This window comes from Gambusia affinis, linkage group LG10 (genome assembly GCF_019740435.1).
Source record: "Gambusia affinis linkage group LG10, SWU_Gaff_1.0, whole genome shotgun sequence".
Taxonomy (NCBI): Eukaryota; Metazoa; Chordata; class Actinopteri; order Cyprinodontiformes; family Poeciliidae; genus Gambusia; species Gambusia affinis.
The window spans coordinates 5348297-5375646 of record NC_057877.1 but is presented as its reverse complement, the minus strand read 5'-3'; the positions used below and the strand labels follow the sequence as shown (position 1 = coordinate 5375646).

Sequence of the window (27350 nt, the reverse complement as noted above, 5' to 3'; positions counted from 1 at the left end):
AGGGCGCACATTCAAAAAAATGAAACAAAGCAGCTGGATCTGGACTTGTAGATAGTCGGCCATTTTTCCACTGGATCCTCAGTGGAAAAATGCGATATTTATATCACATTATAATCATACAATAGTACAGTCTTAATACTTGATGATCCCAGGATTAAGTTAATTATCAGACTATTGGTGATAAAATTATCACCAATAATGTGTTTAGGTCATCCAAAGGTATTTTTATGTAATATGTGTACAAATATTTTAAATAAATCTAATTTTTTGTTGTCACTTTTGCAATTTGTATTACATACTGAGACAGATGTATATATATATGTGTGTGTAATCATGAGTCAAATGTGGCTGATAAATTGACAGTTCTAAGAGAACCGAACAGAACGCATGACATATGATGTTTCTATCCTCCATCTTTATGTAAGGACATAACCATACTCTGTGTATCTCTTATAAACATTGTGCACTGAGAATATACCGGAACTGTTTTTTTTGGAAAATTACCATATAGAAAATCATTTTCACTTTGGTGACCCCAGTATTGTGTGTCGCTGCAGGGGAGCCTCCGCTAAACTCTTGTAAGAGATAAAACACCAAACCCAAAAGCCGTCGGAGGATTTCAGTAATTTTTATTAAGGTCTGATGCTGTGGCAGAACTTGCACTTTCTTGTGTAAAAAGTAACCAAAACAGCCTCAAGATTAATTTCAACAACTTACCGCTCTATAAATTCATTTTTGTAACCTGGCCCTGCAATTTTTTCTTTTGTTTGTTTTGTTTTGTAATTATTACCACTTTTTAAATTTGTGATCTCAAATTCAATAAGGTTTGGCTAATGTTTTCTTTTATGAGTTTGTGTACAGACTTTGGTGGAATTCCTTGAAAGCATGTTTTAGTAAAACCTACAGAAGACATCCTGCTGCTTTGATTTTGATGATGCTTTATGTAGAACAAAATAACTACTTTCAGCTACACTTTTTTTTTTCTGTCTACACTTTGTGTTCTTGCCATTGATGGAAATGTAAATATTGTTCTGTACTTGTTTTGTCTTGTGTTTTTTTTTCCTTCTCTTCTTTTGACTTGTATAAGGAAAAGTTAAAACTGACCGAAAAATAAATAAATAAATGTCTATCTAGTTCTGGTTGAGGTCTCAGCCTGTTAAAAACCACATGCCTCCTCAGGACGTTTTCTTACACAGATCACTTTTCACCTGCTTTAATTATACATTTCTGTATATAAAGTGGGTGTTTGTCTTCTTACATAAGTGCCTCGAGGTGACAAATGTTGGAAACTGGCGCTAAATAAGCAACAACCTAAATAACCAAGAGGATAGAAATAATGCATGTTAATCTAAATCAATGAATTATGAAACATAAATAATGGATTACAGCATAAATAATCTGCTCTCCAGCAGCTTAATAACAGATATCTTTTTTATTTTCCCCTCACTCATTCCAGACCTGAATGTTTCTTATTATTGAAGTTTGAACAGCTCCAGTCTCCACAGGCACGGCGGTGCAGCGTTCACTTCTCAGAACTCAGCTGGAGGTTAAAAGCTATTTTTGAAAACAAAACAATCAGTGCTGGGTTCATGCAAAGAAATCCTTGTCATGCATTTTTTGCATAAACTTGCATAAATAGTTTCCACATTCCATGACGCAGCCCCAGGTCTTATAGTCGACGTCTCAAAGCTTTCACCGGCATAATTCCTCAAAAACGTTCTTGTTTACCTTTACAAGTCCTCGGTGAGAGCAGAGTCTGTGCTTCCTGCGGTGGGGGATTGGGGGGGGTTCAGTTGTACTGTTATTGCTTCGGTCAGCAAGTCGTCAAACCCGCTGCTGACTTGTGAAAACCGATACGATGCGTTGCATAAAGCGCAAACTGAATGTAAACAAAGAAGTTCGGGTCAGCGCATAAAAAAAACACAGTCTGCTTGAACTGAAATGTGCACGCCACTGCACCCCTTCCTCCCCCCTGTAAGTGCATTTACGGTCAAATAAATAATTCACATGTTTTCATCCATCCGATCAAAACAAACTTGTGCGACGACTTTTCATGCTCTGACGTCTGCCCCGCTTCTGCAGACGCACGGCACTTTTCTGGAGCGAGAAGTCACGAGGACCACTTCAGCAGCTTTTCGTTCAGCGTGATGACGGTGGGTGCGAAGTGGCTCTCTGTGATGAAGTCCCCGGCGATGATGTTGAGGGAGCCCGGTCTGGGGCCGGGCGTCTGCTCCCTGACCCACCCCAGCAGCGCCGGGTACGTGGACATCACCAGGTCCTTCAGGGACTCGGTGGGGTGGGTGCAGATGTACTTCAGGTCCTCCGTCAGATTGATCCCGGTGACGAAGAAACCGCCTGGAACAGACAAAAAAACAAACAAACATGCATTAAGCGCTTGTTGTGCGGATGCCGTGAAGCGCAGTGAAATTGGGCTTCTGTCTCTTTAAGAAGCTTCCTGCTCTTTCTAAAACTCCGCCTTCAGGAAGCCATCACAACATGGCTCCTATATTAACTCTTTAGCAACTTTTTTACCAGCTCTTCACTGAGAAGCAGCTCACAGAAAGAGCTCAGAAGATCCACCAGAGTGTTTGCTAATTGCTGCTGGCTAGTCTGCAGGAGCTGAGTGGGGGATTTATGAGGGATTTCTAGTTCCCTGCTCTGTGAGGTGGGAACTAGAAAGCTTAGAAACTGCAGCTCCAAGGAGGAGCTTCGTGCTTGAAGGCGGGGCTAGGACCACCCAGGGGTTTTGAACAGCTGAATGATTACCACGGGCGATTAAAAGATTCAAAACCTCAAAAAAGTACATTTCACATAATTCTACTCCTTTAATGTTTCCAAATACTTTAAGCAAAAACCTTCAGCTGACATCGTTCTCATTGAGTTTCCACAGAACAGGCCATCTTTCTAGCATTTTACACACATTTTTCACTCTTGCAGGCATATCTGTCGGCACGTTACCTGGTCTACCGTGTTGCTTTCTTGCCTCAAACTCCTCGATGAGCGCCTCGGCCCTGCACTTGTTGGCCCACCAGTAGGGAATGTGAGGCCACAGGTCGCCGTGGGAGCTGGAAATACTGTGTTCGTAGGACGCAATCACCTGGTAGCCCAAAGCCCACAGATTGCGAAGAGTTAGCGCCTCCTGAAACGGAGAAGTTCTCATCAAGTTCCTGCGAAGGCATGAGGCTTCCTCTCACGCTGTGGATTTTGTAGGCAAGTGATCAAAACACGAAACACTGAAAGCATATTGACCTTCCAGGGAAAACAAACAAACAATAAAAGTAAAAGAATGAAGGTTAACTGTACCGTTTTGGGGCAGAGTTTGGAGGCGAATGTGTCGCGGATGTTGGCGAGCAGCCGGACGTGGAGCTCCTGGTTCAGACCAAGGAAGTGGCTGAAGGACAGAATCACCACCTCTTTGGGATGAGAGTCCAGCCATTCCTTTATCTCTGTGAGGACGGTCTGTCAATGAGAAGATGCCGTTTAAAGGGGCAACGCTTTTCTGTGAAGACTCGGTACTGGTAGCGTCATGCTGTGGGGACGCGTTCTCAGGCAGAGACAGGGGGAGACGGAGCACAAGGTCTGCACTGGAAAACTGGAGACAGGGTTTATTTTTCCAATACATTTTAGTACAATAAGATCACTGTGATGTAGTCAGTGTGGTAATATTACAGTCATATATTTGTACTGTTAAAGGTACAGTACAAAATAAACTGTTGTAAATTTTTTATTCAAAACCGAGCATTTTGCCAAAACGTTGGTTTGGCAACAGAAGGGAGCCGATGGCAAAGACAAATGTCCAGCCAATTTGCATTTATCCACAATACAGGAAAAAATCAAAGCTAACTAGCTAGTTAGCAAGGGTTTTAGCATGTAGTTAGCAGTAGCCTCAGACAGTAAAGTCCGGCAAGAAAATAAAAAAAATGTTCAAATATATTGAATATTCCTGCCACACGATTATTGTATTGAAGGCTGACTTACTTTTTTTTTTAATGAATTTAAAACATTATGTGTTTTTTTCTAGATTTTAGATGCGTGAATTAAAGACTTTTTAAGGACGAGTGGACACTCTGTTAAAAAGTCACTATTTGGGATTTCTTCGTCCTACAGTACATTCACGAGACAAATGTTTGGACCTGTGAACGAGAAAACGTGTCTAAAGTTGTGCTTCATACTGTGGACTAACTTCCAACATTGAAAATATGAGCTAAATTATGCGGACGGTAAATTCCTTAATGCTTTCCGTTTCAACTCCATTCTTCCTGTCCAGTCTCTTAACACGCATACAGGTCACTAGAGCCACAAAACTCTTGAAAGATATTAGTAAAATAAAACAGGTAAAACGGAAAAACCTTCAGATAAAAACTGCAACTATGTGAATACGGAAATGTGAACACTGCAGACTTCCTCGGCGGAACGTTCAGGTGCAGATAAATCCAGCCTGCGGGCCGAGGAGCTTGTAAAACCAGGCTGACGTTGCGCTAAGAGGCTCTTCACTTCCCTTATCTTTGGGGGGTTTAGGCAAACTCAGCAAACCTCGGCTCGCTGGCGGTGGTTTATGACCCGAGGGGTGTGTTTTCGTACCAGAACTACTAGGGTCTGCGCGCCTCTCGAGGTTACCTCGACGGTGAGCGTGGTGTAGACGCCGTGGTAGAAGTACAGGTCCGTGGAGTGGTCGTTGGGTCTGTGTGCGATTCTCAGGTCGCAGTATCTAACACCGCAGTCCAGCTGGTGCTTTATGGTGAACTCCTGAAAACACACACCCACACACACACGCACAGGATTCTCAGTGCTGGGGCTGTTAAGCATCTCTTCCACGGTGCGCTACGTCTCAGCTTTATTACCTGCGTTTTCGCCCACTTGTACACAAAAGGGCGAATGAGGGGCTTCATGTATTTGTCCAGCTTCTGGAGCATGTCCGGCTGCATGGGGTCCACGGGAGACCGGTCGTTCATGTCCAGGCAGTAGGTTACGGCGTTGTGGCTGCCTGAGGGAGAAAACGGAGAAACGCTTTGGTCGTTTGTGGAGACACGCCGGCGTTTGATTCGTGAACAGAGGACTGATCTTAACCTTTGAACTTTGCCATATTTAAGTCGCATCACAAGGCAATTTTTTTTTTAACAAATACAATTCTGAAAAGTGTGGCGTGCTTATATGGATTCACTCAATACTTTGCACACCGGCAGACTGAAACTCCCGCTCGTTCGCTCGCTGCTGCATGCTAGCCATATCCAGTAAAATGTGCCATGTCTGAAAACGTTCTAATGGCAAAGTAATTACAGCGAAAAAACATCTTAAAACTGGCTCCTGGTGTCATGGAGTGTAGGTGAGGTGTGGTGAGGCAAGCGCTGGGGACCCAGGTAAGAAGTGAAAAAACTGAGTTTAATGATGAAAATGTCCAAATATTCAAAACAGTCAAAAAACCCTGTCACCACAGCAGAGTGGGAAACAAAGCTCAGCACTGCCAGCACAGCTAAACGAAGGACAGCACGACAGACTAGTGCATACAACCCAGAGTTCCGGCTGAGTTTTGGTGGCTGTCAGCGGCGCCAAAGGCAGAAATCATGGCGGAGGTCTGGCGGCCGTCCGGCGGATGTCCGCAGCACCGAAGGTGGAAACCACGGCCAAGTTCCGGCGGCCAAGTTCCGGCGGCCGTCCACGGCGCTGTAGACGGGAACCATGGCTGAGGTCCGGCCGAGTTCCGGCAACCGTCCGCGGCGCCGAAGACGGGTACCACAGCTGAGATTAAGTTATTCTCTCATCAAAAACACACCTGGAGTGTTGCCTTGACTCTCTCATGCGTGTTTGAGGAATCTTTTAATCTCCATGGCAACCATTCAGCTGTGCAAAATGCCCGGGTGGACCCAGGCCTGCCTTCGAGACACGGCTCCTCCTGCAGGAGGAGTTGCTAATTGCCAGCAGCAATTAGCAAACATGGTGGAAATGTTCATCTGCTGAGCTCATTATAGGAGCTACTTTGCTGGTAAAAGTGGTTGTTAAAGGGTTAATAGAGGAGCCGTGTTGCAATGACTTCCTGAAGGTGGAGTTTCAGAAAAAGCAGGTGCTTCTTAAAGAGACAGAGGCACGGATTACAAGGTGTTCAATTTAAGTCATATTTAACACACATAGGTTCTTTTTTTAAAGTTAACATACTTTCTTGATTGTAATATACAATGGCCTTGTGTGCCTACTAAACACATAATACCGCCCCTTTAACAAGGTATTATCAGCACTGCAGAGGAAGAGGGGGGCTTCCTGTTTATGAACCTACCCGGAATGGCCAGGTGGTACAGCGGGGTGTCCCACAGGGCGCATGGCAGGTGAGACATCCAGCTCTCCATGGGCAGCTCCCTCAGGCTCAACTCGCTGCATCCGGACATGCTGAGCTCCGTCGCTCACTCTCCCTTAGAAAGCCACACGTTTAGAAACATGCATGACAAATGGGAGCACCGTGTAAGGAAACTTATCTCCTCATTTCCCGTGTGGGAGCTACGGTCAGGATTAGACTTTAATGAGGCGTAAACTTGTGCAAGCGCGTGCTCCGGTAACTGGAGCCCCCGCTCGTCTCGCGCACTTACTTGTTCAAATCGCAGCTGCTGACTCCCGACCGGCGGAACCGACCGAACCACCGGACAGGCTGACTACAGCAGCACCGGCTGCGAGGTTCCAAGACGAGCCGCCCATCCCGCAGAGCCCGGAAACGGAGCTGCTTTCTGCGAGGCCATCATTTCACAGCAAAAAAAAAAAAAGAAAAAAAACATCTGCCGCTTCTGTTTTTTCATCAGCTCCCTTTCTTTCGCATTCAGGACGCTTTTTTTTTTTTTTTTAAATAAAATTTTTATTCTTTATTTTTAGATTTTCCATCATCGATTACCGATAGTTTAGCATGACTCCCTCCTCCTCCTCAGGTGCACGGGCCGGACAGGGCTGTTGTCCCGCGGGGAGTTGCAGCAGGATGATGCAGCCGGCTGACAGATCAGCAGATACGGAGAGGCAGTTCTCTTAAAGGAGCCCTCAGATTTAAATGCCCTGCGCCTCTGCAGCGAAGTCCCCCTCCCCTCCCCTCCTCCTTACCCCCCAGCTGCAGGAGCTGCTTTCCTCCTCAAGACGGCGGAGGTGGAGAGCGCCAGGTGAGAGCAGGTGATGGAGTGTGGCCCTCAGGTAAACCATGTTCCAAACACAGAGGTCAAAGTGACGGCGACAAAATGATGCTTTGATAAAGATGGAGTAAATGATTAGAATTTTTACATAAAAAAAGGAAAATACTATAAAATCATATTATTTATTTGTGCTTTTTTCCCCCCCTCTCTTTCTTTTTTTCCTTTACCAGACTTGAAAAGTTGCTGGACCTTTTGACCAGAATCAGGTCTGATCCCGCACAAACCTGCTGACTCTTTGGACCTTCCACAATAACTTTGCATAAATTCAAATTCAGAAACACTGCATTAATCTCAAAGTGAAATTAAATGTTGCTGTAACTCAAATGATTCAAGATTCTTCAGAGTTAGGGTTGGTTGTAGATGCTAATGGCTATTACGTTTAATAGCTATTAGCATTAAACGTAATGCTAATGGCATTACGTTTGGCAGGAGACATTTTACCAGTTTAAATGTCTCCTGTAGCATTCAGTATTACAGCGAATTGTTTTGTTTGTTTTTTTTTTTTTTTGGGGGGGGTTGAAGGGGACACAAGGAAGCTAAAAGTACCTAATATTAGATTATTTTTCTTGTCATTTTGTTAGAAGCCATGTGTCAATTTTCTAGACTTAACTACATAATTTCTGTTGTACTTTCAGGCAACATTCATGAACGTATGCATAAATAAATATTTCCTGTAGAGATACATCAAGCAGAACAAACTAATTCAGATCCAGCTTTATACTAGTTTTTTACCAGGTGAAAATCGGTCTAAGTGTCTGTTGTATTTGTTTGCTCAGGTCTCCCTGAGCTCCTTCAGCAGGTCAATAAACCCTGAAGCAGCACCAACCCCAACCGGAGAGGGGAAGTAAGCAGCCTGGACCATGAGATGGTAAAATGGAAACATTGTGACTAAAATCCCTCTGGGTTCGGTCTTTAAAGTGTTCTGGTTCCGTCTTTGCTCGAGTCAAAAGGTAACCAGTTCATTTCCTCTTGTTCCTACAGCTGATATTCTAGCTACACCTTCCAAGGTAGATCAGAAAAACATGAATCTGTGCTTTAAATCGTTAGGTGTGACAACGCTGCCCTCTAGTGGTCGATTCTGGAAGCTGAAACGGATCACTGACCGGGAGAAAAACCCACTTCTGTGCTCCTTTTAAATTGGTATCCACTAGGTTTGTCGATGCTTCTGAGTAGGGGATGTTATTCAAAGGGGATTCCATAAATTTTTTTAAATTAGCAAAAACTTTAGATTTGGCCTTTATGTAAAAAACAAAAACAAAAAACAAAACCAACCCAGCAGGTTTGAAGCATTTCTGCCACGTTTATTACTGAAACAGGAGGACGTAGAACAGTAAAGATGGTTGTTTCACAGCTCGTTTTCACATTTCAACTCTGACAACGAAGGTTGCTCATGTGACCGTCTGACCCCAGGAAACGGGGCGGTCCGACCGCCACCTCGTAATATGTCGCTGCCACCACTTTCATTATTGAAGGATAATTGGGATGTTGGCGCGACGTAAAGAGAATGAAATAAAATAAAGACGCGTCTCGTCCCATTTTGAGACACACATGTAGTGTTTACCCACCGGAAACAAACTATAACCCAGCCGAGTGTGGAGCATTCGTTTTCAGAAAAGGCAGCTGATGTGGAAAACAAAAACATAAAAATAAAAATCTACTGGACAAAATGACAAAAAAAAAAAAAAGTTTGCACTTGGTTGTACAAATCTCTCTCAGATGAGTTTCAACCTCCCGTATGGTCCTGAACCTCACGCTGCGTCCCGTGGTCGCAGCACCGTCGGCGCTGTGACTTGGTCCCTGATGAGAGGAGCTGGAAGCGTCGGCTGACAGTGTCACCTCGTCACCGAGTGTCTGGACCCTGCCGAGTGCTTCCCCTTCCGCTGGGCGTTTGGCTGCGGCAGCCCCACCTGCTGACCGAGCCGACCTTTGGCCTCGGGTTCGGAGTCGCTCAGCTCCAGGTCGGGGCAGTACCCGTCGCTGTCCTGGTGCGGCCGTCTGTTTTTGGCTTTGTGTTCTAGTACAGGTTTGGCCCACTGTTTCTCCTTGGCGGCGCTCTTTCGGGCCAGTTTGTCCGAGACCCACAGGTCCTCCGTCGTCCGCACCAAGTTGATGGTCGCCTCCTTGAAGGATCTGCCGAAACGCTCCATAGCAGACTTGCAGAAGCTGCTTTTGTCCAGGTCCTCCTTGGAAACGGCCCCGGTGCCCTGCGTCTGGCAGGAGCCGTCCTTCTGAGCCGCCGCCTTGTCCAGGACGCCGTTGCACTTCACCGCGCACGCTCGGTCCTGGTCCAGTTTGCCGTTGCTGTTGGAAGAGTGAGCGTGGTGCACGATGTGCAAGGCCAAATGTTTGCCTGCAGGCTTGCCGGCCAGCGGCCCGCCGCCGGAGGACGACAGGCGACCGTTGGGTCGGTCGTCTTTGCGGGCGTGCAGCTGGGGCTTCCCCTGGCCGAGCCCCTCTGCGGCGTGTTCGTTGACGTTCCCGCTGTTGTCCGGGCACAGCGGTCCGTTGCCCAGCTTGGAGATGCGGTTTCCGTTTCCCAGACCGGAGCCTTTGGGCATCTTCAGCTTCAGGGTGATCCTCGGAGGAGGCCGGAACAGCATGTTGTCCATCGGGAGAGAAGCAGGAAGATCTGCAGGGGGTGAAACAGGGAAACGTGGTTTCCCACCGTGTTAAAACCGCAATTATTTTCCAGATTTAATTTTCCAAATATTCTAGGTTCGTTTTAAGATACATTTAAAAAAAAACAAAAAACCTCCCTTTAAATATGTATTATATCAGCGAATGTCAGTTATTAGTCATAACAGCAATATTAATATAGGCCCAAATTTTTCTACAGATACGTAAAAAATAAAAATATAAACGGAAAATTAATTAATTATGGTAGAACATAAGGAAGGAAACAAGCAGGGAACGAAGGAAGGAAAAGATGTTTAGTAAATATGATACCAGAAAAGAACCATAGGAGAGAACACATGGAAAAACGAAAGGATGGAAGTAAAGACAACATTTAAACAATACAATAGAAGAATAAAATCTTCATTTTCTCATCTTGTATTAAATCCCCTTGTTTCCCAGACAGTTTAGGAACCCTGATAGCGACATAAGATTTAGGTAGGAACCAACTAAATTAAAAAAAATGTTATTGACAACAAATACATAGAAACCACAGCACTGGAATTCTGCCCAGATACGACAGGACGTGCATCAACACTGTAGAAATGTAGAAGCGCCTCTCGATCTCACCAGAGGAACTCTCCTGGTTGAGAAGCTTGACATGCAGGTTGAACATTTGCTCCTGAGCTTTACTCTGCAGCAGCTTCAGCTTCTCCCGCCGGCTCACCATGTAGCACAGATTCCTCACCTGCGGACAGGAACGAATGGCATGAAGACCAGTAAACAGCAGAAAGTGAACAGAATGTGAAGAGTTATTATCTAGCTGGAAAACAACATCAACCATGTCTAATGTGCAGATCTGTTCTGCTGTGTGTTTTGTCATGTGTGTGGCTCAAAACGAGCAACAAAATCCCAAAGATACGTTGAATAAAATTCGTGTCAAGTTGTGGTAAAATGTCACGACAGACTGTCTGGTTTATAGAGAAGTGACTAAAACCACTACCGGGCAGAGGGAATTGTTTCTTTTTTTTCTCCTGAGGCTAAAAATACACCGACTCAGCATTATGCACTGCTTCACTGCAGTAAAAACAGAAGTGAAGAAGACAAAAAAAAAAAGGAACCAAAAGCACCCACCCGCTCCAAATCCTGTCGCAAGTGCATGAACATGCGCATGCGCGTGTGGATGCTGTCCTCCTGCGGCTGCAGCACCAGATTCTCCTCCTCCTCCTTAGGGGGCAGCAGAGGCTTGTTGAAGCTGGACTTCCTCTTCAGCTTCCAGTACTGGTAGATGAAGTCCAGCGGGCGCTCGGAGAGCCCCAGCTCCTGCGCCAGCTGGCCCAGCTGGATCAGCGTGTAGAACTCCTCCTCCAGCTCCTGCAGCCTCTGCGCGCGCTGGCCCACCTTGGCCGCCTCGCCGGGCGCTTTGGAGCGGCCCGGGCTGAGGCCCGCGTCGCCGGGCTTGCTGTGCTTCAGGCAGAACGACTTGAACTTGACTTCGTCGCCCTCGTCCAAGATGGTCTTCATCTCCAGGCTGTGCTCGAAGGCGCAGGTCACGTGGAAGGGGATGGTGCAGTTCTTCACCGAGCACTGCGAGCAGAGACGAAAACGTTAGCGGGTCGCTCCGCGAGCGTGACGGCTTTCAAAGCTGATGTCACGTTGAGCGGTGATTAGAAATGGTTAACTGTTGTTGAAATGATCGTCAATTCAGCAATCGATTAATCGTTCACTGGCACAAGCAGCTCTGGAAAAAATTAAGAGACCCCTTAAGAAGATCGGTTTCTCTGATTTGACTTTTTATCCATGTTTGAGCAAAAATGAACTTTGTTCTTTTATTCTATGAACTACTGACATCATGTCTCTAAAACGTCAAGCAGAAATTTTGGATTTATTTGCAGAAAACGAGAATTGGTCAAAATAATGAAAGAGACGCACAGCTTTCAGCCCTCAAGTAATGCAAAGAAAACAAGTTCATATTCATTAGGAGCAACAATACTAATGTTTTAACTCAGTTAAATCAATATTTGGTGGAATAATAATTTCAGTGGGCTCTTTATTTTTTTCCCCAGAGCTTCATATAGACTCAAAAAAAAAGACATTTGCTGAAAGAACACACTCAGCGCCGTAATTAAGCCAAAACTGTATAAAATATATACACATTTTGCATTTAAGATAAACAAACAATAAAAAAAAAATACTGTAAATATGTTCTTTCCGAAACTCTTCAAGTGGCAAAGTTTAAACTTCACCTGGTTCAAATCTTTTCATCTAAATTCACTTCGGTCAACAGACCAGTCGTACTCTGTGCTGATGTTCAGTTGAGCAGAAACGGCTGAACTTTTCACATCTTGGACGTTAGAAGTTTTTTTATTTGTACTTTTTTGCGACATCTCCATCCTTTGCTACAAACAATCAAGCATTCACTAAATGAATGCTGTTGTGTTTTAGGCAATAAAACGAACATTTTCTTATTCTAAAAACTAAATTCAATCAAAGGTGTCAATTTATCTGATTAATCCTCAAAAATTTGATAGATTAATCAATAACTAGAATAATCGGTAACACACTGCACCGTCATAACGTTTGTCATGAACATGAAGGAGTCTTTATGAATGTTATAGCCGTTGTCATGAAGTGTCATTTGGAAAAATTTAATTAATGCAAATTTGCATTAAAAGTGCCAGCTTAGCATTAGCTGGTAAATAATGACGTTTTTATGCAAACTTGCATTAAATCTTACATCGAAAGTCAATCAAAACAGTCAAATTTGCCGTGAAGGTAAACTAAGCCACGCTCACCTGAATGCATGCGCCCGTCTTCAGTTTGCACAGACTGCAGATGAGCGACCAGCGGCTGGGCGGGATGTGGGACACTTTGGTGATGGGCTCCATTCGCTCCGGACAGGCGATGCTCACCTGGAGCGAGAGTCGCCATTAATCAAACGCCTGGTGCAGCTACCACGGGGTATTGCTGCAAGGTCTCACACACACCTCGGGGATCCACAGGGCGCAGCTGACGTGAGCCCATTTGGTGCCGGCGCGCGTGGCCTTCATGGCGCCGCCCTTCTTGGGGCACAGCAGGCACTGGGGGTCGATGCTCAGGACGCACGTCCTGCAGAGCCAGTTTCCCACAGGAACTTTGACTATACCGTAGCAGGCCTGAGGAAGAGGCAGAGGCTTAGAACGGGATCCGATTGCGGGATTATCGTGACGTGAAGCACAGCCAGGCGGAACACTGGAACAACGCTAGGGCTGCAATGATTAATCAGGTTAATTATGATTAAACGACCGTTGAAATAATCAACTAATTTAGTGATCTTTTAATCAGACGCCAAAAAAAAAAAAAAAAGGCCACGTGCTGAAAGAACAGCAAAATCGATTCATCAAATTGTTTCATTTTTGAAGATTTCTGGAAAATGTAGATTTTTTTATTTTATTTTTTTTTCCCACCAAATTGTTTCTGGGCTTTCCAGAGTGAAGCGAAGCCACTGAAGAGCAACCATCCTGTTTGACAAGCAGGTTGGAAAGCTTCGGTTTATTTGGTCGCTGAATTCGGCCCAATGAAGGAATTATTGGAAAATTAAAGCTTGTTATTTTTTAAAGATATTTTTCTGTCATGTGTAAAAAAAAAAAAAAAAATCAAGGACAACGTGTAAAAACAGCTTAAAATCGAGAACCGAGCTTCTCTAGGTTATTTTCTACAAGACATTTGGATAAGTTTAAAGTTTGGGTGTATGCCTATATTGAAATCACGATTTCAATTAAAAACTGGAGAAAAATACAGGTATATACATTTTGCATTCAAGGCGATAAACGTGCTTTGTCTGTACTTTTGTTCCACCCAATATTCCTCAAATGGCAGTTTTTGCTTCTGTTAAAAAGAAAAATATCCTTTTCAGCACCTTTTTATCTGATTATTAATCCAAAACATAAATCAACACATTAAAAGGCATTTCTTTTTAGCTGCATTTGCATGTTTTGCTACAAATGATCAAGCATACACAAACTGAACGTGATCCTGTTGCATTTTAGGCAACAGCTTTTCTTTTCATATATATATATATATTTAAAAAAAAGAAAATTTAATTATTTGCATCTTTTAATGTATTTCAAATATTGTGTTAAAAAAGGCTTAAATGGTGGAATGAAAAATTTGCAGAAAGTTCCAAATTTTTATCAAATTAATCAATTGTCAGAAAAAGTTTCTTGCAGATGTAAACACCACAAAATTTATTATTATTATTTTTTTTTAAAGGAACATTTTAACTTTTTGTGCTTTTGTCTGTTTTCCCCCACCTGATGCACGCAGATGTTGCACTTGTCACAGAACACCATGTCGTTCCCTTCTTCGCTGTCCGGGGAGCGGCACACGTCACAAATCACGTCCTCGTCGTACTCGATCCCCAGGCCTTCCACCGTCTCTATGGCGTGCCTCATGTTGTCATGGCACTGCCTCTCCAGGGCCTCGATGACTCGCTCCATCATCAGCTCGTCGATGGGCACCTCCCCTGAACGACGGAGAGAAACCACCGACACCGATGAAAGGCACAGAGCAAATCTTTTGAATTAAACAGAACCTGAACCTGTCCGATCCCGAGTATCGGATCGGGTGCTGATGCTGGAACTTTTGAGTGTCTATACTTTAGGACCAGCACAGTATTTTATTGATGCAGCAAATACTGATTTTCTGGCTTCATAAACAAAAAGAGCCCATCTTTAATCAGCTAGATTTTCTTACCCATGTGACTCAGCTCACTGTTGAGCGCGTGCAGCCAGTACAGGTCCATGTCGTCCAGGTCGTAGCGGCACATGGCCTCCGCCAGCTCCTTGATGTTGACGTATCCGGGTTCCGTCGCGTCCTGGCCCGAACACTGGACGTACTTCCTCTGGTGGGTGTAAAGCACTTCTTTGGACTTCTCTGTCGTGACTCTGAACAGGAGGGAAGCGAGGAAAACCTTTCAGTGCCGTGCGAGGAGCTGAGCGCTCAAGACAGGGCGCGGCGTACCTCACGGACGGCTCGGGGATGGTGTCCGGACTGGCCAGCACCTGGACGCCCTTCTCCCACTCCTGCTTCCAGGGGTCCGCCAGCAGGTAGTAGTCCTCCGGCGACACGTGGTGGGAATCGGGGATCTTCATGGCACTGATCAGGTCTTTTCTGAACACCTGGAGGAGAGAAACGAAAGCGGAGACAAAGTCTACTGCAAGCCCTGATGGGGTCTTTTGTTTGTTTTGGGGTTTTTTTGTTGTTTTTTTTACCTCAGCTGGTTTTTTCGGGTCGGAGGCCGGGGTTCCAGATTTACTCTCATATTTGTAGGAGGAGCAGAAAGAGGTTGAAGGACCTAAAAGGAAACGGGGATGAGTGAGTGTTGATTACAGAGAAGAGAAACCCAAAGGAAGTTCAGGTTCTTGTGCCAGCGGGCGTCTCGGAGAAGACGGGACTCACTCTCATTGTCGGAACTGTCGCTGCTGCTGGACGACCTGAGACGTTTCATCCTGTAACGACGTCCTGCAGGAGCAACGAGGCAGCTTTTAAAAGCATCAGGCGGAACTCCAATTTTACCAATTTATATATATATATAGCAGAAAAACTGGAAATCAAATTTGGAAAAAATAAAATCTAAAAATGTATTTTTAAACCTAGATTTAGTTGACAGAGAGGATGCTGGGTACTCACCATAAACGTCAGACTGCAAAGCATGCTAGTAGAATCTTCTGATAACTAACCTCTGTTTCATATCTGCAGGAGGGAAAACGTAAGTCAACATCGTGTTTTGCGATAATATGCTTGCTCCTGCTAAACTTTAAATACGTAAACAAAGCGTAAATGCATTATTAAGATTTTATGTGACAAATAAACACAAAGTGAAGCATCACTGTTGTACAAGTCAACAGAAGAGGACGCAAATACAACTCTAGTGATTGTCACGGTAAAAGGTGGTGGAATGTCGCACCTTTAAAATTGTCTCCATCTGAAAAAAATAATAATAATTAAAACCACGAATCACATCCGTCCGCCTTACTACTAGATACTACTCTGCGTTGGTCTGCGACGTAAAAGTATGTCGAGGTTGTCATGGTAAAGCAAAACTTCAAGAGGCACAAACACTTCAGGAAGGCATTATTTTCTGTTTAGACTACGACTGTTCAGGTGGAGTCCAGAACAGACAGTTCCCAGTGAAAAGTTGAAATAAAAATAAACCAGAGTTCCTTCACTCTTCAGCAGAATTGAAGCCAAAGAGAAGAAAATAAAAAATAGAAATATAAAGCTAACAGCATGTGTCTTTCGACCGGGTGGATGACTCATTAAAAGTTTTCAAAAAGCTTGCAGACCAGGAGTAACCTCCTGTACAGTAAGCCGTTTCTGCAGACGGGACATGCCTCACATTCCCCATGAGGACAGGACGGCAGCAGCAGCAGCAGCAGGAGGAAGACGCATCAAACTACTTCCTCTTTTCAGCGAGAACAGAGGAAATCTGCCCAGGCTTTCGACTGATTTCATTCTCACGTTTTTCCTACAGCGAAGCTCCTCGTTTGCCCTCACACACTGGATTTAATTAACTCATAATTCGATTTTAGTCATTTAAAAGCTTTGTTTAAGCTAAAAATCTGACTTTTGTATTTTTTTTCATGGGTACGCAGAGATTCGCCAAAGAGCGACGACGAACGCTTAACCTCTGCTAACCTCTGTGGATTTCAGTGAGTCATGAGATAAAAACCCACTCACTGAGAAGGGTAGGCGTGGGGGGGTTTCTCAGAGACTTCGCCATGCTTGAGTTGAAACTAACAAAACAGTTGTAACGGGTTGAGAAAGGTTGCACATGCAGTAAGCCTGTCTTTGGGGGGTTTTTTAAATGTTGAATAAATGAGAGCATTTTCTTTGAGAAGTTTTATTTATGAAGCATTTTTTCAGCAACAACGCAGTTCAGAGTGCTTGTTGCTGAAAATGTATGATTGAGTGTAAATGTCTGGCATGCACATATTTTCATAGACTGTGAATTTCTTTCTTTTTTTTGTGTGTGAAGTTACAACAATAAAGCGTCACATTGAAGGGAACAATACAAATTGGTGCATAATTATGAAGCGGAAGTAAAAGGACTTCCGAGCCATTTCTGGAAACCAAGAGGTGTCGTTTTCGCCAATGTTTTGTTTTTAATAGAAAAGGAAATAGAAGAAAGCTACTGGCTAATAAAGCCCTGTTAAATGTTTGGTACAAACCACACAGGGAAAACAGTAAACAACCAGAAGAAGGTGTTTTCTACTGAACTTAAAGCCCTGAAATGACTGTACGCACAGGTAAACATGGTGGTTCCAGCTCCATGTTTACCTGGACGGATGGTGCTACATACCGGGTGGCCCTGGAAGAAAACAACTTAAACATTGCTTCTAATCATCCAATCAGATCAGGTTTGAGCCATTATCCAGAGAATAAAGGGCAAATGTTTCAGTTTGCAGATGAACGCGGCAGGCGGACACACAACTCACCAGACTTGCTGCTGTAAACATCTATAAATGGTTCAATCCCTTTTGAGTTACTGTTCTGCTTCACAATTGTGTGCTGCTGTGTGATGTTCTGTAGCATAAAAATCCCAACTAAACCCATTGAAATAAAGTATTTGCTCAGTAGGCTTGAAAACAAGTGCAAGCCACACTTTCCAGATTTTTATTTGGAGTCATAAATGGTAAAATTGTACCTTGCTGGGGCCTTCAAGGGGACTGAATACTTTTGGGAGGAACTATGAATGTTGGTTTATAGCATGTCTACATGCTACTCTTTAACTAGAGGCACTTTGGGTTGAGAATACAACGATTTAAGGGGTTTCCACTGGATTTACTCCTTTCCACCGATATAAATGCAACGTGTGGCTATTGTATTGAGCTAAAAGTCAAGCTGGGGGATTTATGTTGTGGTTTCCATTACTAAAAAGAAGAACTAAACGGAGTTGTTGGCGCCAAACACTCCAATCCACAGGCCTACACCAGGCTGCCTTGTAAGCTATAAAGTCAAACATGGCGCCACCTTCGTACAAAGATGTCACTTCCTACAGACATTAAGGCGAGCATTTGCTCAGCTCAAGTTGCTGAAGATAATTACAAGTTTCTAAAGAGAGACTCCTCCATAGAGGAGGTAGTATTTGCTAAGCAAAAGCGCGGAAATGGCCTCGGTATAGCATGAAAGGAGCAGGCCCCGTGGCCTGAATAAACCATCCAGGGTAAATCCTGGCACCCTGAACACACGAGCATATTGTTCACATTCCTCCCATCTTACCTTCCGTCCACGGCCTTTCTCCGCTTTGCTCCCTTCAAACACACGGACCGAACATACATACAGTTATGAAAATATGGACTGTGGTCCTAATATTAAATTAAACGTAGGGCTTTTTGTATCCCACCACAGTGGGAATCTCCAGCCTGCAGTATGTTCACCACCAACACGGCACAACAGCTCTATTGTACCGCCCGTAGCGACGGGTCCTAAAGCCCGCCGCTTTTCCTCCGCCCTGGGTGCGCTCGATTTTGTACTCTGGGACTTGCCGCTATGGATAACCGCAAACACTTAACATTATTGGGTGAATATCCATTACAAGTAAATAACCGCCTAGACAAAAAAATAAATAAATAAAAAATCATTTAATCTATGGATTTTAATATGAATCTGGCATTTCAAAAAGGTCATAGTTACGCACTTAAAAAATTGAGAAACAAAATACAGATGATATGCACTTTCTAGAAAAAAAAATATATATATATCAATGTACAGATACAAATAAATTGAGAAATTTCACATGGCATGTTTTTATGGGTGTCCTTGAAAGTGACTGTAAAAACAGATAAATCAGAAGTGACGTGGTTAAAAACAAAAACGGGAACAGTATGATTTACATGCTGTTCTTTTTTTGTTCTTTTTATATCACACTGGGTGAAGTAAAGTCTGTAAACAAGGTCATCAGTTTATAATGAGACATATGATTCATGTAAGTGGAATACATGTGCATTACGACCAAAAACTCCATCCAGAATAGAGAGTAAACCAATTTAGTAAGACTAATAGAAATTAATTAATCAACAATAGTGAATCAACTAGTGTGCTTACACTTTCAGTCTCTTTAAATTGACCTTTGAACAAAAAAGAAAAGAAGATAAATTCACAAAGAGGAAGAGGAGCATTTCCCTTTTGAACAGCGTCAGTTTTTTCACATCTGTCATCAAGCTGAGTAACTATGCAAATTTTACTTTAGACATTCTGTTTTTCAGCTTTTACAGTTGTGAAGAAGAAACTGAAGTTTTCTTTCAGTCATCTTACAAAGTAACATTTACAAAATATATATTCATATATAGGTGATGATTTTTTTTCTATACAAAAAAAGTTCAGTAATGCATATAAAAAATATATATGTAAAAAAAAACAAAAACAAAAAAACAAGTTGCCTACTTTAAAAATCCAGCCTCTCTCCTGCGTTTATGTGTTGGCGAAAACAGATAACTTAAAATCAACTTTTCACAACCTGGTTTGGGCCTAAGAAGTAAAAACATGGTCATCACCTATACAGCATATTCCATATATGCACATTTTGAACAGAGAAAAATTCAGTATTTAAACCACAAACACACATAATTCTAAGAGAAACCATATGGATGGACTCAATGTTTCCCTTCGCCCCCATTTGCTCTCCTATATCCTAGAAATCAATAAAAGTACAATTTTAAATAAAAAAAAAAAAAAAAAAGCACATTTATAGAAACGGCTACATTCATGAAAGATGAAAGAAAAGTTACAAAATACATTCACAGAAACATAAATAATCACAGCACTCTAAGAAACTAACATTTGAGTGGTTTGCAGCCTTTTCTTCCATCTGCAAAAACAAAACAAAACAAAATAAAAGAGAATAACTTTTCCATGTGATTGTGGATCACTGACTCATTCGATCCAAGGCAACGTCAAACGGTCTGCAGAATTTCCCATTCCCGCCTTTTATCCAGTAAAAAGGAATCTCAATCAGCTCAGGCAGCTTGTTTGGACGGCAGACTTATTTACAAACCCATCTGCATGTCGGCAAAGTTGAAGAAGCTGTCGACGTCTCGGGTTGAGGTATTTTTATTGTCTGAAACGAAAACCTGAAGGAAAAAAAGAAGAACATAAGTGAGCCTACGTGTGTGAGCATTTAAAGAAGAAAAATGCTCCAAAAATTACAACAAAAAAAAAAAAAAAGGTAAAAATGCCTACTTTAGTGCCACTAAAAACCTCGCCGGCGATGGTCTTGCATGCTTCCACTGCTCCATCACCGTTCAGCTCCAGGGCAGTGACCGAGCCTTGAGTGGCGAGACAGAAAAATTCAGAGTCAGGACATCCACACCCCTGATCCCAGTGTTGGTACTTGGACTGATCCCAAACCCTTTAACATTCCGCTCACGTTTGTCAACCAGGAAACAGCGAAGGGCTTCCCCATGGAGGCAGAAGTTTCATATTGAGACTTCTGGGGGACTTATGCAACATTTATCATACCCACACACACAAAACAAATGTACTCAAATGAGATCATGACAGTAAAAAAACAAAGGTGTCGAACTTGAGGCCTGCGGGCCAAATCTGGCCCATAACAACATTTTTATGTGGTCCTCAAGACTCCAGAGAGCTTCGTAAATAGAACGTAAAGATAAAGGTTGTGTGCTTAAATATTAATTCACTAAAATCAAATCAGTTTTATTTGTATAGTGCCAAGCTATAATGTAGAAAGATGTTAAAATATTACTTCATTTCAGTACTCATCGAATGCAGAGATTATGACGGCGTTAGGATTGTTGTAGAGGAGAAAAAAGGGATACATTTCTGCCAAAACCCCCCCTGTAATTTTTAGATTAATCTCAAATTTTTCTAAAACAAAAAACAAAAACAAAAAAAACTACCAAAATTCTGATAATCTCAAAGTTTCTGATATTTTTTGACAAATTTTCAACTTTTGGAGCTTAGAAATGTTGATGTTTTTTCTAGAAAATTTCCTGAAATTCAGAAGAAAATGCTAGTTTATTGGCTTCTGTCTGCCATGGCACTCACACACCATTCTAAGAGGCAGCTATAATACCTAACAGTTTGTCAATAGATAGTTTTATCAGTACATTTCGGCACAGCCGTCAATGTTCCGGAAGCCCATTTGTGAGATCGGACACTGATGTTGGACAAGAAGGCCGGCTCACAGTCTTTTGCAGGCACCAACAGGTTCTTTTCCAGAATTGCCCAGCATTTAGCTTCATTCATTTCCCGACAACTCCGACCCGTTTCCCTGTGCCCTCGAAAAGCCTCTGCAGAGCAGGATGCTGCCACCACCCAGTTTATGCAGATGGATTAAAGTGGTTTATTTGTTTTGAAATTAACAAGGGCATGTTAGAATAAACTTCCCCTGCAGAGAAACCTGACGGACCTGTCACAACATTATCGGCCATCTTGGGATTAGTGACGGCTGAAGCCAAGAATCGTACCTCTTATTTAATGAATTCTAGACTATTTAGAAGAATGTGAAAGCTGCCTTGCTCATGGTCTTTGTTTTGCTGTAATCTTAAATATAAGATTTTTCCTCTTATATTTAAGTGGAAAAATCTCTCATCTATTCTCCACACACAATGTTTTGCATATAGGACAGGAAGTTTAGTTTTTGTTTCATTTGGTTTCCAACATGACTGACGGCGAACGGGACTTCTCCATAGGTTTATCTTACCAAAAATGATTAGCATGTATTCTACTCATTTTCAGATTATGGGTATGAAACCAAAACGAGATATTGATGTTGGTGCTTTTAAAGTAACAAAATGTGGGAAAGCTCAAGGGCATGACTACTTTTGCAGGGTTACTGTATTTTTATTCTTCCTCTGTCCATAGTCACATGAGAAAATGAAATAAAGTTACGTTTCTGTTTATATTTGAAGGTGTCGGAACAACACAGAACAGGAATCCAAAGAATTTCAGACATGCCCTGTTGTGTTTCACATGGATCTGCTGTACAACGCAGGGCACACACACACACGAGACACTTTCTATGATTACAACAGACGGTACAAATGGACTAAATAGCTGCTAGAATTACAAAACAACTTCCTTAATTGACTGGGAGATATTAAACTGAATTACAGTGCAGTTGAGGAATTAAATGAAGTAAAATGAACGTACCTTTGTTGATCCACTCCACAAGGTCATCTGCGCTGTTCTGAAACACACGTCGTGCATCCTCAGGCTTCATGGAGACCTCCTTAGTCTGGATCAGCACGAATCCTTTTGAAGTCGCCTGTGCAAGAAGAGGAGAGAAGTGAGAAAAACGCTGGCTAAAAGCGAGTCAGAGAGCCTTTAAAAGATTCCTCATTGAAGGATGTGCCTTGCTGGGAGAAGTTTTATCCTTCCTCGCATGAGAATCCGGTCTCATGCTTGTGTGGTGATGAACATTCTTTTTAAGTGACACCAAACATCTCTGGAATGTTTACACAGGCAGACTGCCACTGTAGCCTGGTGGATGGCAATTGTACAAAAAAGAAAAAAAAAAAAAAAACTTCCATGGAGACGGAAATGTAAACCAAAGAAAGCTACAAAACAAAAAGGTGCAACAACCTGTGGATTAAAAATGTCAATCTGGATACATTCTCAACTAATATCCAAACATTACTCCACAGTTTTTAATCGATTATGGAAATAATTGACAACTAATTTAGTAATAGATTAATCGAACATACAGATAAAAAAAATAAAATAAAATAAAAAATAAACGCTTTTTGAAAGAACAACACAGTCAGAGCAGGAATTAAGTCAAAACTGTACAAAAAAAATATAAACATTTTGCATTTAAGATGAAAAACCTTCTTTGTCTGTAAATATGTTTTACCCAAAATTTCTCACCTGGTTCAAAGTCTGTAAAAATAAAAGATCTCCTATTAAGGACCTTTTGCTATCCATTTATTAAGCCAAATAATAAACAGATTATTATTAATCCTTTGCTACAAATGACCAAGCGCACACTACAGGAATCCCATTGTTACTGCATTGTAGGCAATAAAACTTTTACTTTTTTATTCAAAAAGTAATTTCATTATTTGCTTACTTGTATCTTTTAATGTATTTTACCATTGTGTAGTAAAGGCTCAAGCAGTTAAATGAAAAAGCTGCAGAATTTGCCAATTTGTTTCATCAGATTAATTGTCAGAATAATAGATAGAATCAAACATTTCTGTATGTCTCAATCAGGACCATTTAAACATGCAGGTTCTTCTGTTTTATGCTCATCTAGGGTGTGTTAGTAATGGGAACAGTGACTAGTTCATTAAAAAAAGAAGCATCTGACATAGCTCTGACAACATTAGCACCACCCTTTCACCCATTACCCACAAAGGCTTCCTCTTTCTACACACTTTCCAAAACCACAGGGTTCGAACAAAAAGCGCCTCTTCTCCTACCGACACTCACCTCATCGATCAGTTTCCGGGCATTCGCAGTGGTGTAGTCCCCAGCAAAGAAGACGAAGAGGCAGGACTCCTCGCTGTCTTTCCGCCTGCCTCCCTTCGTTAAAGGCACGATGCTCCGGGCGGCCTCGGTGGAGATCCGGACGGACTTGAAATCGGACTCCGGGTCGGGCGCTGGCACGAAGTCCGCCACCTTTGCGTCTTCCGGCAGCAGGCTCCAGTTGTTCTCCCCCGACACGGGCGTGAAGTCGTGGATGTTGCTCCAGTTGTTGTTGAAAATGCTCAGCCCGGCGTCCTTGAAGTGGAAGGCCAGCTCCGGGTAGTAGTACTGGAAGCAGCCGAACTTCATTCCCGTCGAGGACTCGATGATGGGCTGGGTGGCGCAGCACAGGAACACGTCCATCTTTTTACAGTCTCTCGCACGAAACTGCTGGCAGGCCACCACGCACTTGATGTCTTTGCAGTCCCTGAAGAACACGCTGCCCTTCACGGGCCCGAAGACGATGCGGCAGTTGACGCAGTCGTCGATGTTGATGGTCGCCGTGTGGTCCAAGACGAAGATGTTGCAGTTCTCGCAGTCTTGGATGACAAACGGCTTGCCGTCCAGTGTCCCAGGCAGCCGGCCCACGGTGACGTCTTTGAGTCCAGTCAGAGTGTAATCCTTGGGGTCAGCCTGTGCAGAAACACCTGGGCTCAAATATCTTTGGAATAAAACATTTAAATACACGGAAAACATGGAGAAGCAGCATTCAGCTTCTATTGACCACAAATCCCATGTGTTTAGAGTTTCCCTTGATTCACTGAAACATTGACCAACCCTCCCCTACAAGACCACACTCTGCTCCTATAGACTAGCTAGCAGTAATTAGCAAATCCTGGTGGAGCGCATTATATGAGCTACTTTTCAGTACAACACATTATAAAAGAGTTAATGTAGGAATCAAAATTCTTAAGCCAATTTTGATCAAAAGTATTTTTTAGAACAGCTGTAGTTAACATAGTTATTTGATTGTGCTGTAAAATGACGTCACGTGCCAGGAAAATGAATAACGTTGCCCCTTAAAGTAGCCTGCATCACAACTTTGATCATAATCACAGTTAAATTTGGAGTCCATATCACCCACATCTTCTTGATATGACTAAAACGTAAACTGTGATACAGGAAAACATTTATTTTAAAATAAAATTCTTGAAATGTCTTCACGGTACTTATTTTTTGTACACAAAAATGAATAGTATTTAGTATCCTGTTCATGCGATTCCACCTAATGACTTGAAAGGTGTCTCAGTATGCTTCTTTTAGGCCTAAATCATAATGCAGCTGGTGGCGTGACCCTTTTATTACACTTTCAACAAGCAGCGAGTCTAAAGGGAAGTTCATCTACTGCCAAGCCTCTGAGGTCTCAACAAGGCAACATAAGGCTGGGTTCTGTTGTGTAGGACTTTAATCCCATAATGAGATAAGGCTGGCGACATGGGAGCATTTAGAGAGAGGTGGGCGACATCTTGAACATTCAAAAAAAAGTGACAAATTTAGGAGATCTGCGTGTATTTCCAGCCGTCTTTAATCGGACGACCTGGATGTTCATTTGTTTTATGCGATTCATTACTAAAAGCCATCATTGTCACAGTAATTTTAGTTCAGAGTACAAATTTGTACGGCATTTGTTAATCATTTGTGCTCTTCAAATTTTTACACTAACCCAAAAATCGAACTTTTCCCCCCCTTTGTATAGTAAATATGTAGCTGGCTGCACCATTAACAAACAATAACTACCTGGAAGTTGACGCAACACACCAGACAAGCAACTGGGGAACGTCGAGATTATTTATATATACCTACCTACTTTACATTGCGTTTGTTTAATGGCACTAAGTTGCTATTCTACTTGGGTTTGTACCGTCCAGTCGCCTCACCTTTTCCCTCTTGTCCCAGCTGTACTGCTTCGGAGCCTCGTCGGTGTTGTTGCCAAGGGGAACCGAGCTACCTGCAGTATCAGCACTCGTCGTTGTCGGCGTGAGGTTCTCCTTCTCCGCCGACTTTCTTTTGGATTTCTTCGAGAAGAAGCATCCCATGTTGCCTTTTCAGCAGCGACCAGATATCACGGTCACCTCAGCCTGGAAGAGAAACCCACGACAAAATGTGAGGCGCGACCGTACCTACGTGAGCTACAGTTGACAGGTTTTTTTCCCCCTTTTTTTTTTAGCTTCCTGTTTCGCAGCTCTGTTTTCCAACCAATAGACACACGTGGTGGTACTTGTAACAGCCAATGACTGAACCAAACAGCGTGACGTATGTACGTAGGCGGGGTGAACAGCCGTGAAACATTCACGTACTAGAACTACAAATACGATTTCCATAAACAGCGTATCTGAGCTTCCATTTGAAACGTCGTGTGTGTAAAATGGGAATACACTCCTAATGCGTATTAAAAGTAAGCCGTAATTTTATGCCCAAACACTGCATATTTTATTGACAAAAACGATGCGGTTAATGAGATTATGAAACATACGTTTCCTTTTACTCTATTTCTTTTACTCTTTTACACTTTTAGAAAATGCAGTTTTAAGCCGCATGATACTTTTTGTTTCCGAATACATCAGTTGCAGGGAGTAGACAATTAAACAAATTGAAGCAAACCCAAATAGAGGTTATTTTAACTGACTACCCTGAACGCATCATCAGTTCCACACCAGACACTCCCCTTCGAGTGTTTCCTTTGCTAAAAACACATTGAACCGTACCAGAAACATAAATAAAAAAAAGATTAGATGACTAAAGAACACTCAGTTTAGCTCTAATGTGCTGATAGTCGAAATTATGTATTCGCTAATAGTTGTTTGGCGTTTTTATACATGCTGACCTGGTTCTTATGAGGGTGTTCTGAAAGTGGATTTAAGTATACACATGTACAACAAACCCCAAACACCACGTAACCGTCTGACAACCACATGTCAGATTAGCGTCCTACTTTGACTGCTAGGCTATTCTAATAATAGGTAATCCCTATCACAACTATCTTCATCTTGGCTTTTCAGTACTTTCTCTCTTTCCTCTCCTATCGCCACAAGGACGTATGCACAATCGAAACACAAAATAGGCACCATAGCAATACTCTCCAGCTTTGTTCCAGTAATGTGGAGATTATTTAAAAATAACTAAAGAAATAAATACAACCCAGTGACAGGCCATCCGTAAATGAATCACAGCTTCAGAGGTTGCAGCTTGAGGTCCCATGAACATTAATCAGATTGCATTCCTCACAGCAGCTGTTTTTGACGGTCAGGGATGACGAATGCAACTATGAGACATGCCTCGCTCATAACGCAGTGACTAACTCAAGTTCAAATTCATGCAATTAAGATTTGGATTTAGATTTTGCCTCTTCTCGACATCACACGTGGGTAATCCAGAGTGAAAAGTGCAATACAAGAAACATGAAAATAGAAACATTTGGGGTGGATTAACTTGTAACTCTGAATTCCTCGTCCTTTATGCTCTACTACTGGCTTATTTCTCTTATCGACTCGCTGATTAAATACAAACATATTGCAGTGTAAGGTGTTTTGCAAAAGAATTCCTGCCCTTTTGTCTATTTCACATTTTTCTTCACATTGCAACCACAAACACCCAAGTATCTTAGTTGAGCTTTTAAGTGACAGACCAAAACAACATTACTGCATAATAGAGAAGTGGAAGACAATTTCACAATATTGTGCAAAAGTCTAATAATTTTGCAAATCTGAAGTAGAGAATGAAATTTCTGCCCACTTTTCTTAGCAAAGCAGGTCAATCTAAGTCAGACTGGATATGTCTGGACTTTAACTAGGCCCTTCTATCTCATATGTATATGCATTAGGTTGTTTTCCCGCTGGAAGGCGAAGCTCTGCCTCATTCTCAAGCCTCTTAAAGCTTTTCTCCTGATCTACATTTAACTACACACACTTGCAAATTATTCACTACTTTGTGTTGGTTTGTCATATAAAATTCCAATACAAGCTCTTTTGGTTTTAGAAGTATATCTGCTTTAACGGGAATAAAAATGAAGGAAACTGACTAACTGATTTTTCTTTTTTTAATGACCACTAGGGTTCAGTGCAACAGCACCAACTTGAAGCCTTAACTAGCCCTGAAGCATCACTCCAG

At 42.5% G+C, this 27350-nt stretch overlaps 3 protein-coding genes across 6 annotated transcripts; all 3 read right to left on the bottom strand.

Annotated features, from left to right (window-relative positions):
- Positions 1-612: 612 nt before the first annotated feature.
- On the bottom strand, positions 613-6752 carry plcxd1 (phosphatidylinositol-specific phospholipase C, X domain containing 1). 4 transcript variants are annotated; one of them, XM_044129715.1, is made up of 7 exons: positions 6576-6752; positions 6269-6401; positions 4842-4984; positions 4618-4746; positions 3304-3459; positions 2959-3139; positions 613-2355 (listed from the first exon to the last, which is right to left on the bottom strand). In XM_044129715.1, exons 2-7 carry the CDS (start codon positions 6375-6377, stop codon positions 2111-2113), a joined length of 963 nt encoding a protein of 320 aa, XP_043985650.1. In that variant the 5' UTR covers positions 6378-6401; positions 6576-6752; the 3' UTR covers positions 613-2110. The 4 variants fall into 4 exon arrangements, with proteins under 4 accessions (XP_043985650.1, XP_043985648.1, XP_043985647.1 ...); XM_044129713.1 differs by having other exon boundaries at positions 4582-4746; positions 6576-6730; XM_044129712.1 differs by lacking the exons at positions 6269-6401; positions 6576-6752 and having other exon boundaries at positions 4582-4746; positions 4842-5565.
- A 1681-nt stretch (positions 6753-8433) lies between these two features.
- Positions 8434-18253, bottom strand: jade3 (jade family PHD finger 3). Its single transcript, XM_044129709.1, has 12 exons — positions 18033-18253; positions 15441-15503; positions 15210-15272; positions 15023-15105; positions 14772-14929; positions 14505-14695; positions 14063-14274; positions 12758-12925; positions 12566-12682; positions 10905-11357; positions 10401-10518; positions 8434-9786 (listed from the first exon to the last, which is right to left on the bottom strand). Exons 3-12 carry the CDS (start codon positions 15256-15258, stop codon positions 8990-8992), a joined length of 2346 nt encoding a protein of 781 aa, XP_043985644.1. The 5' UTR covers positions 15259-15272; positions 15441-15503; positions 18033-18253; the 3' UTR covers positions 8434-8989.
- A 127-nt stretch (positions 18254-18380) lies between these two features.
- Positions 18381-25434, bottom strand: rp2 (RP2 activator of ARL3 GTPase). The gene is made up of 5 exons (XM_044129710.1): positions 25121-25434; positions 23208-23876; positions 21927-22041; positions 19992-20077; positions 18381-19882 (listed from the first exon to the last, which is right to left on the bottom strand). The coding sequence occupies exons 1-5, from the start codon at positions 25277-25279 to the stop codon at positions 19799-19801; spliced, it is 1113 nt and encodes a 370-aa protein (XP_043985645.1). The 5' UTR covers positions 25280-25434; the 3' UTR covers positions 18381-19798.
- Between the last annotated feature and the right edge of the window lie 1916 nt (positions 25435-27350).

Coding starts and splice junctions, on each gene's coding strand:
- plcxd1 (XM_044129712.1), bottom strand. CDS start 5,096: ATGCGACTTAAATATGGCAAAGTTCAAAGGTTAAGATCAGTCCTCTGT. Junction 3,460..4,581: donor CGCAGACCCTAGTAGTTCTG/GTACGAAAACAC, acceptor TCTCATTGACAG/ACCGTCCTCACAGAGATAAA. Junction 3,140..3,303: donor CCAAACTCTGCCCCAAAACG/GTACAGTTAACC, acceptor TCTCCGTTTCAG/GAGGCGCTAACTCTTCGCAA.
- jade3 (XM_044129709.1), bottom strand. CDS start 15,258: ATGAAACGTCTCAGGTCGTCCAGCAGCAGCGACAGTTCCGACAATGAG. Junction 15,106..15,209: donor CGACAGTTCCGACAATGAGA/GTGAGTCCCGTC, acceptor GTTTCCTTTTAG/GTCCTTCAACCTCTTTCTGC. Junction 12,683..12,757: donor GCGCCCTGTGGATCCCCGAG/GTGTGTGTGAGA, acceptor CTCTCGCTCCAG/GTGAGCATCGCCTGTCCGGA.
- rp2 (XM_044129710.1), bottom strand. CDS start 25,279: ATGGGATGCTTCTTCTCGAAGAAATCCAAAAGAAAGTCGGCGGAGAAG. Junction 22,042..23,207: donor CCCGGAAACTGATCGATGAG/GTGAGTGTCGGT, acceptor CTTCTTGCACAG/GCGACTTCAAAAGGATTCGT. Junction 20,078..21,926: donor TGTGGAGTGGATCAACAAAG/GTACGTTCATTT, acceptor TCGCCACTCAAG/GCTCGGTCACTGCCCTGGAG.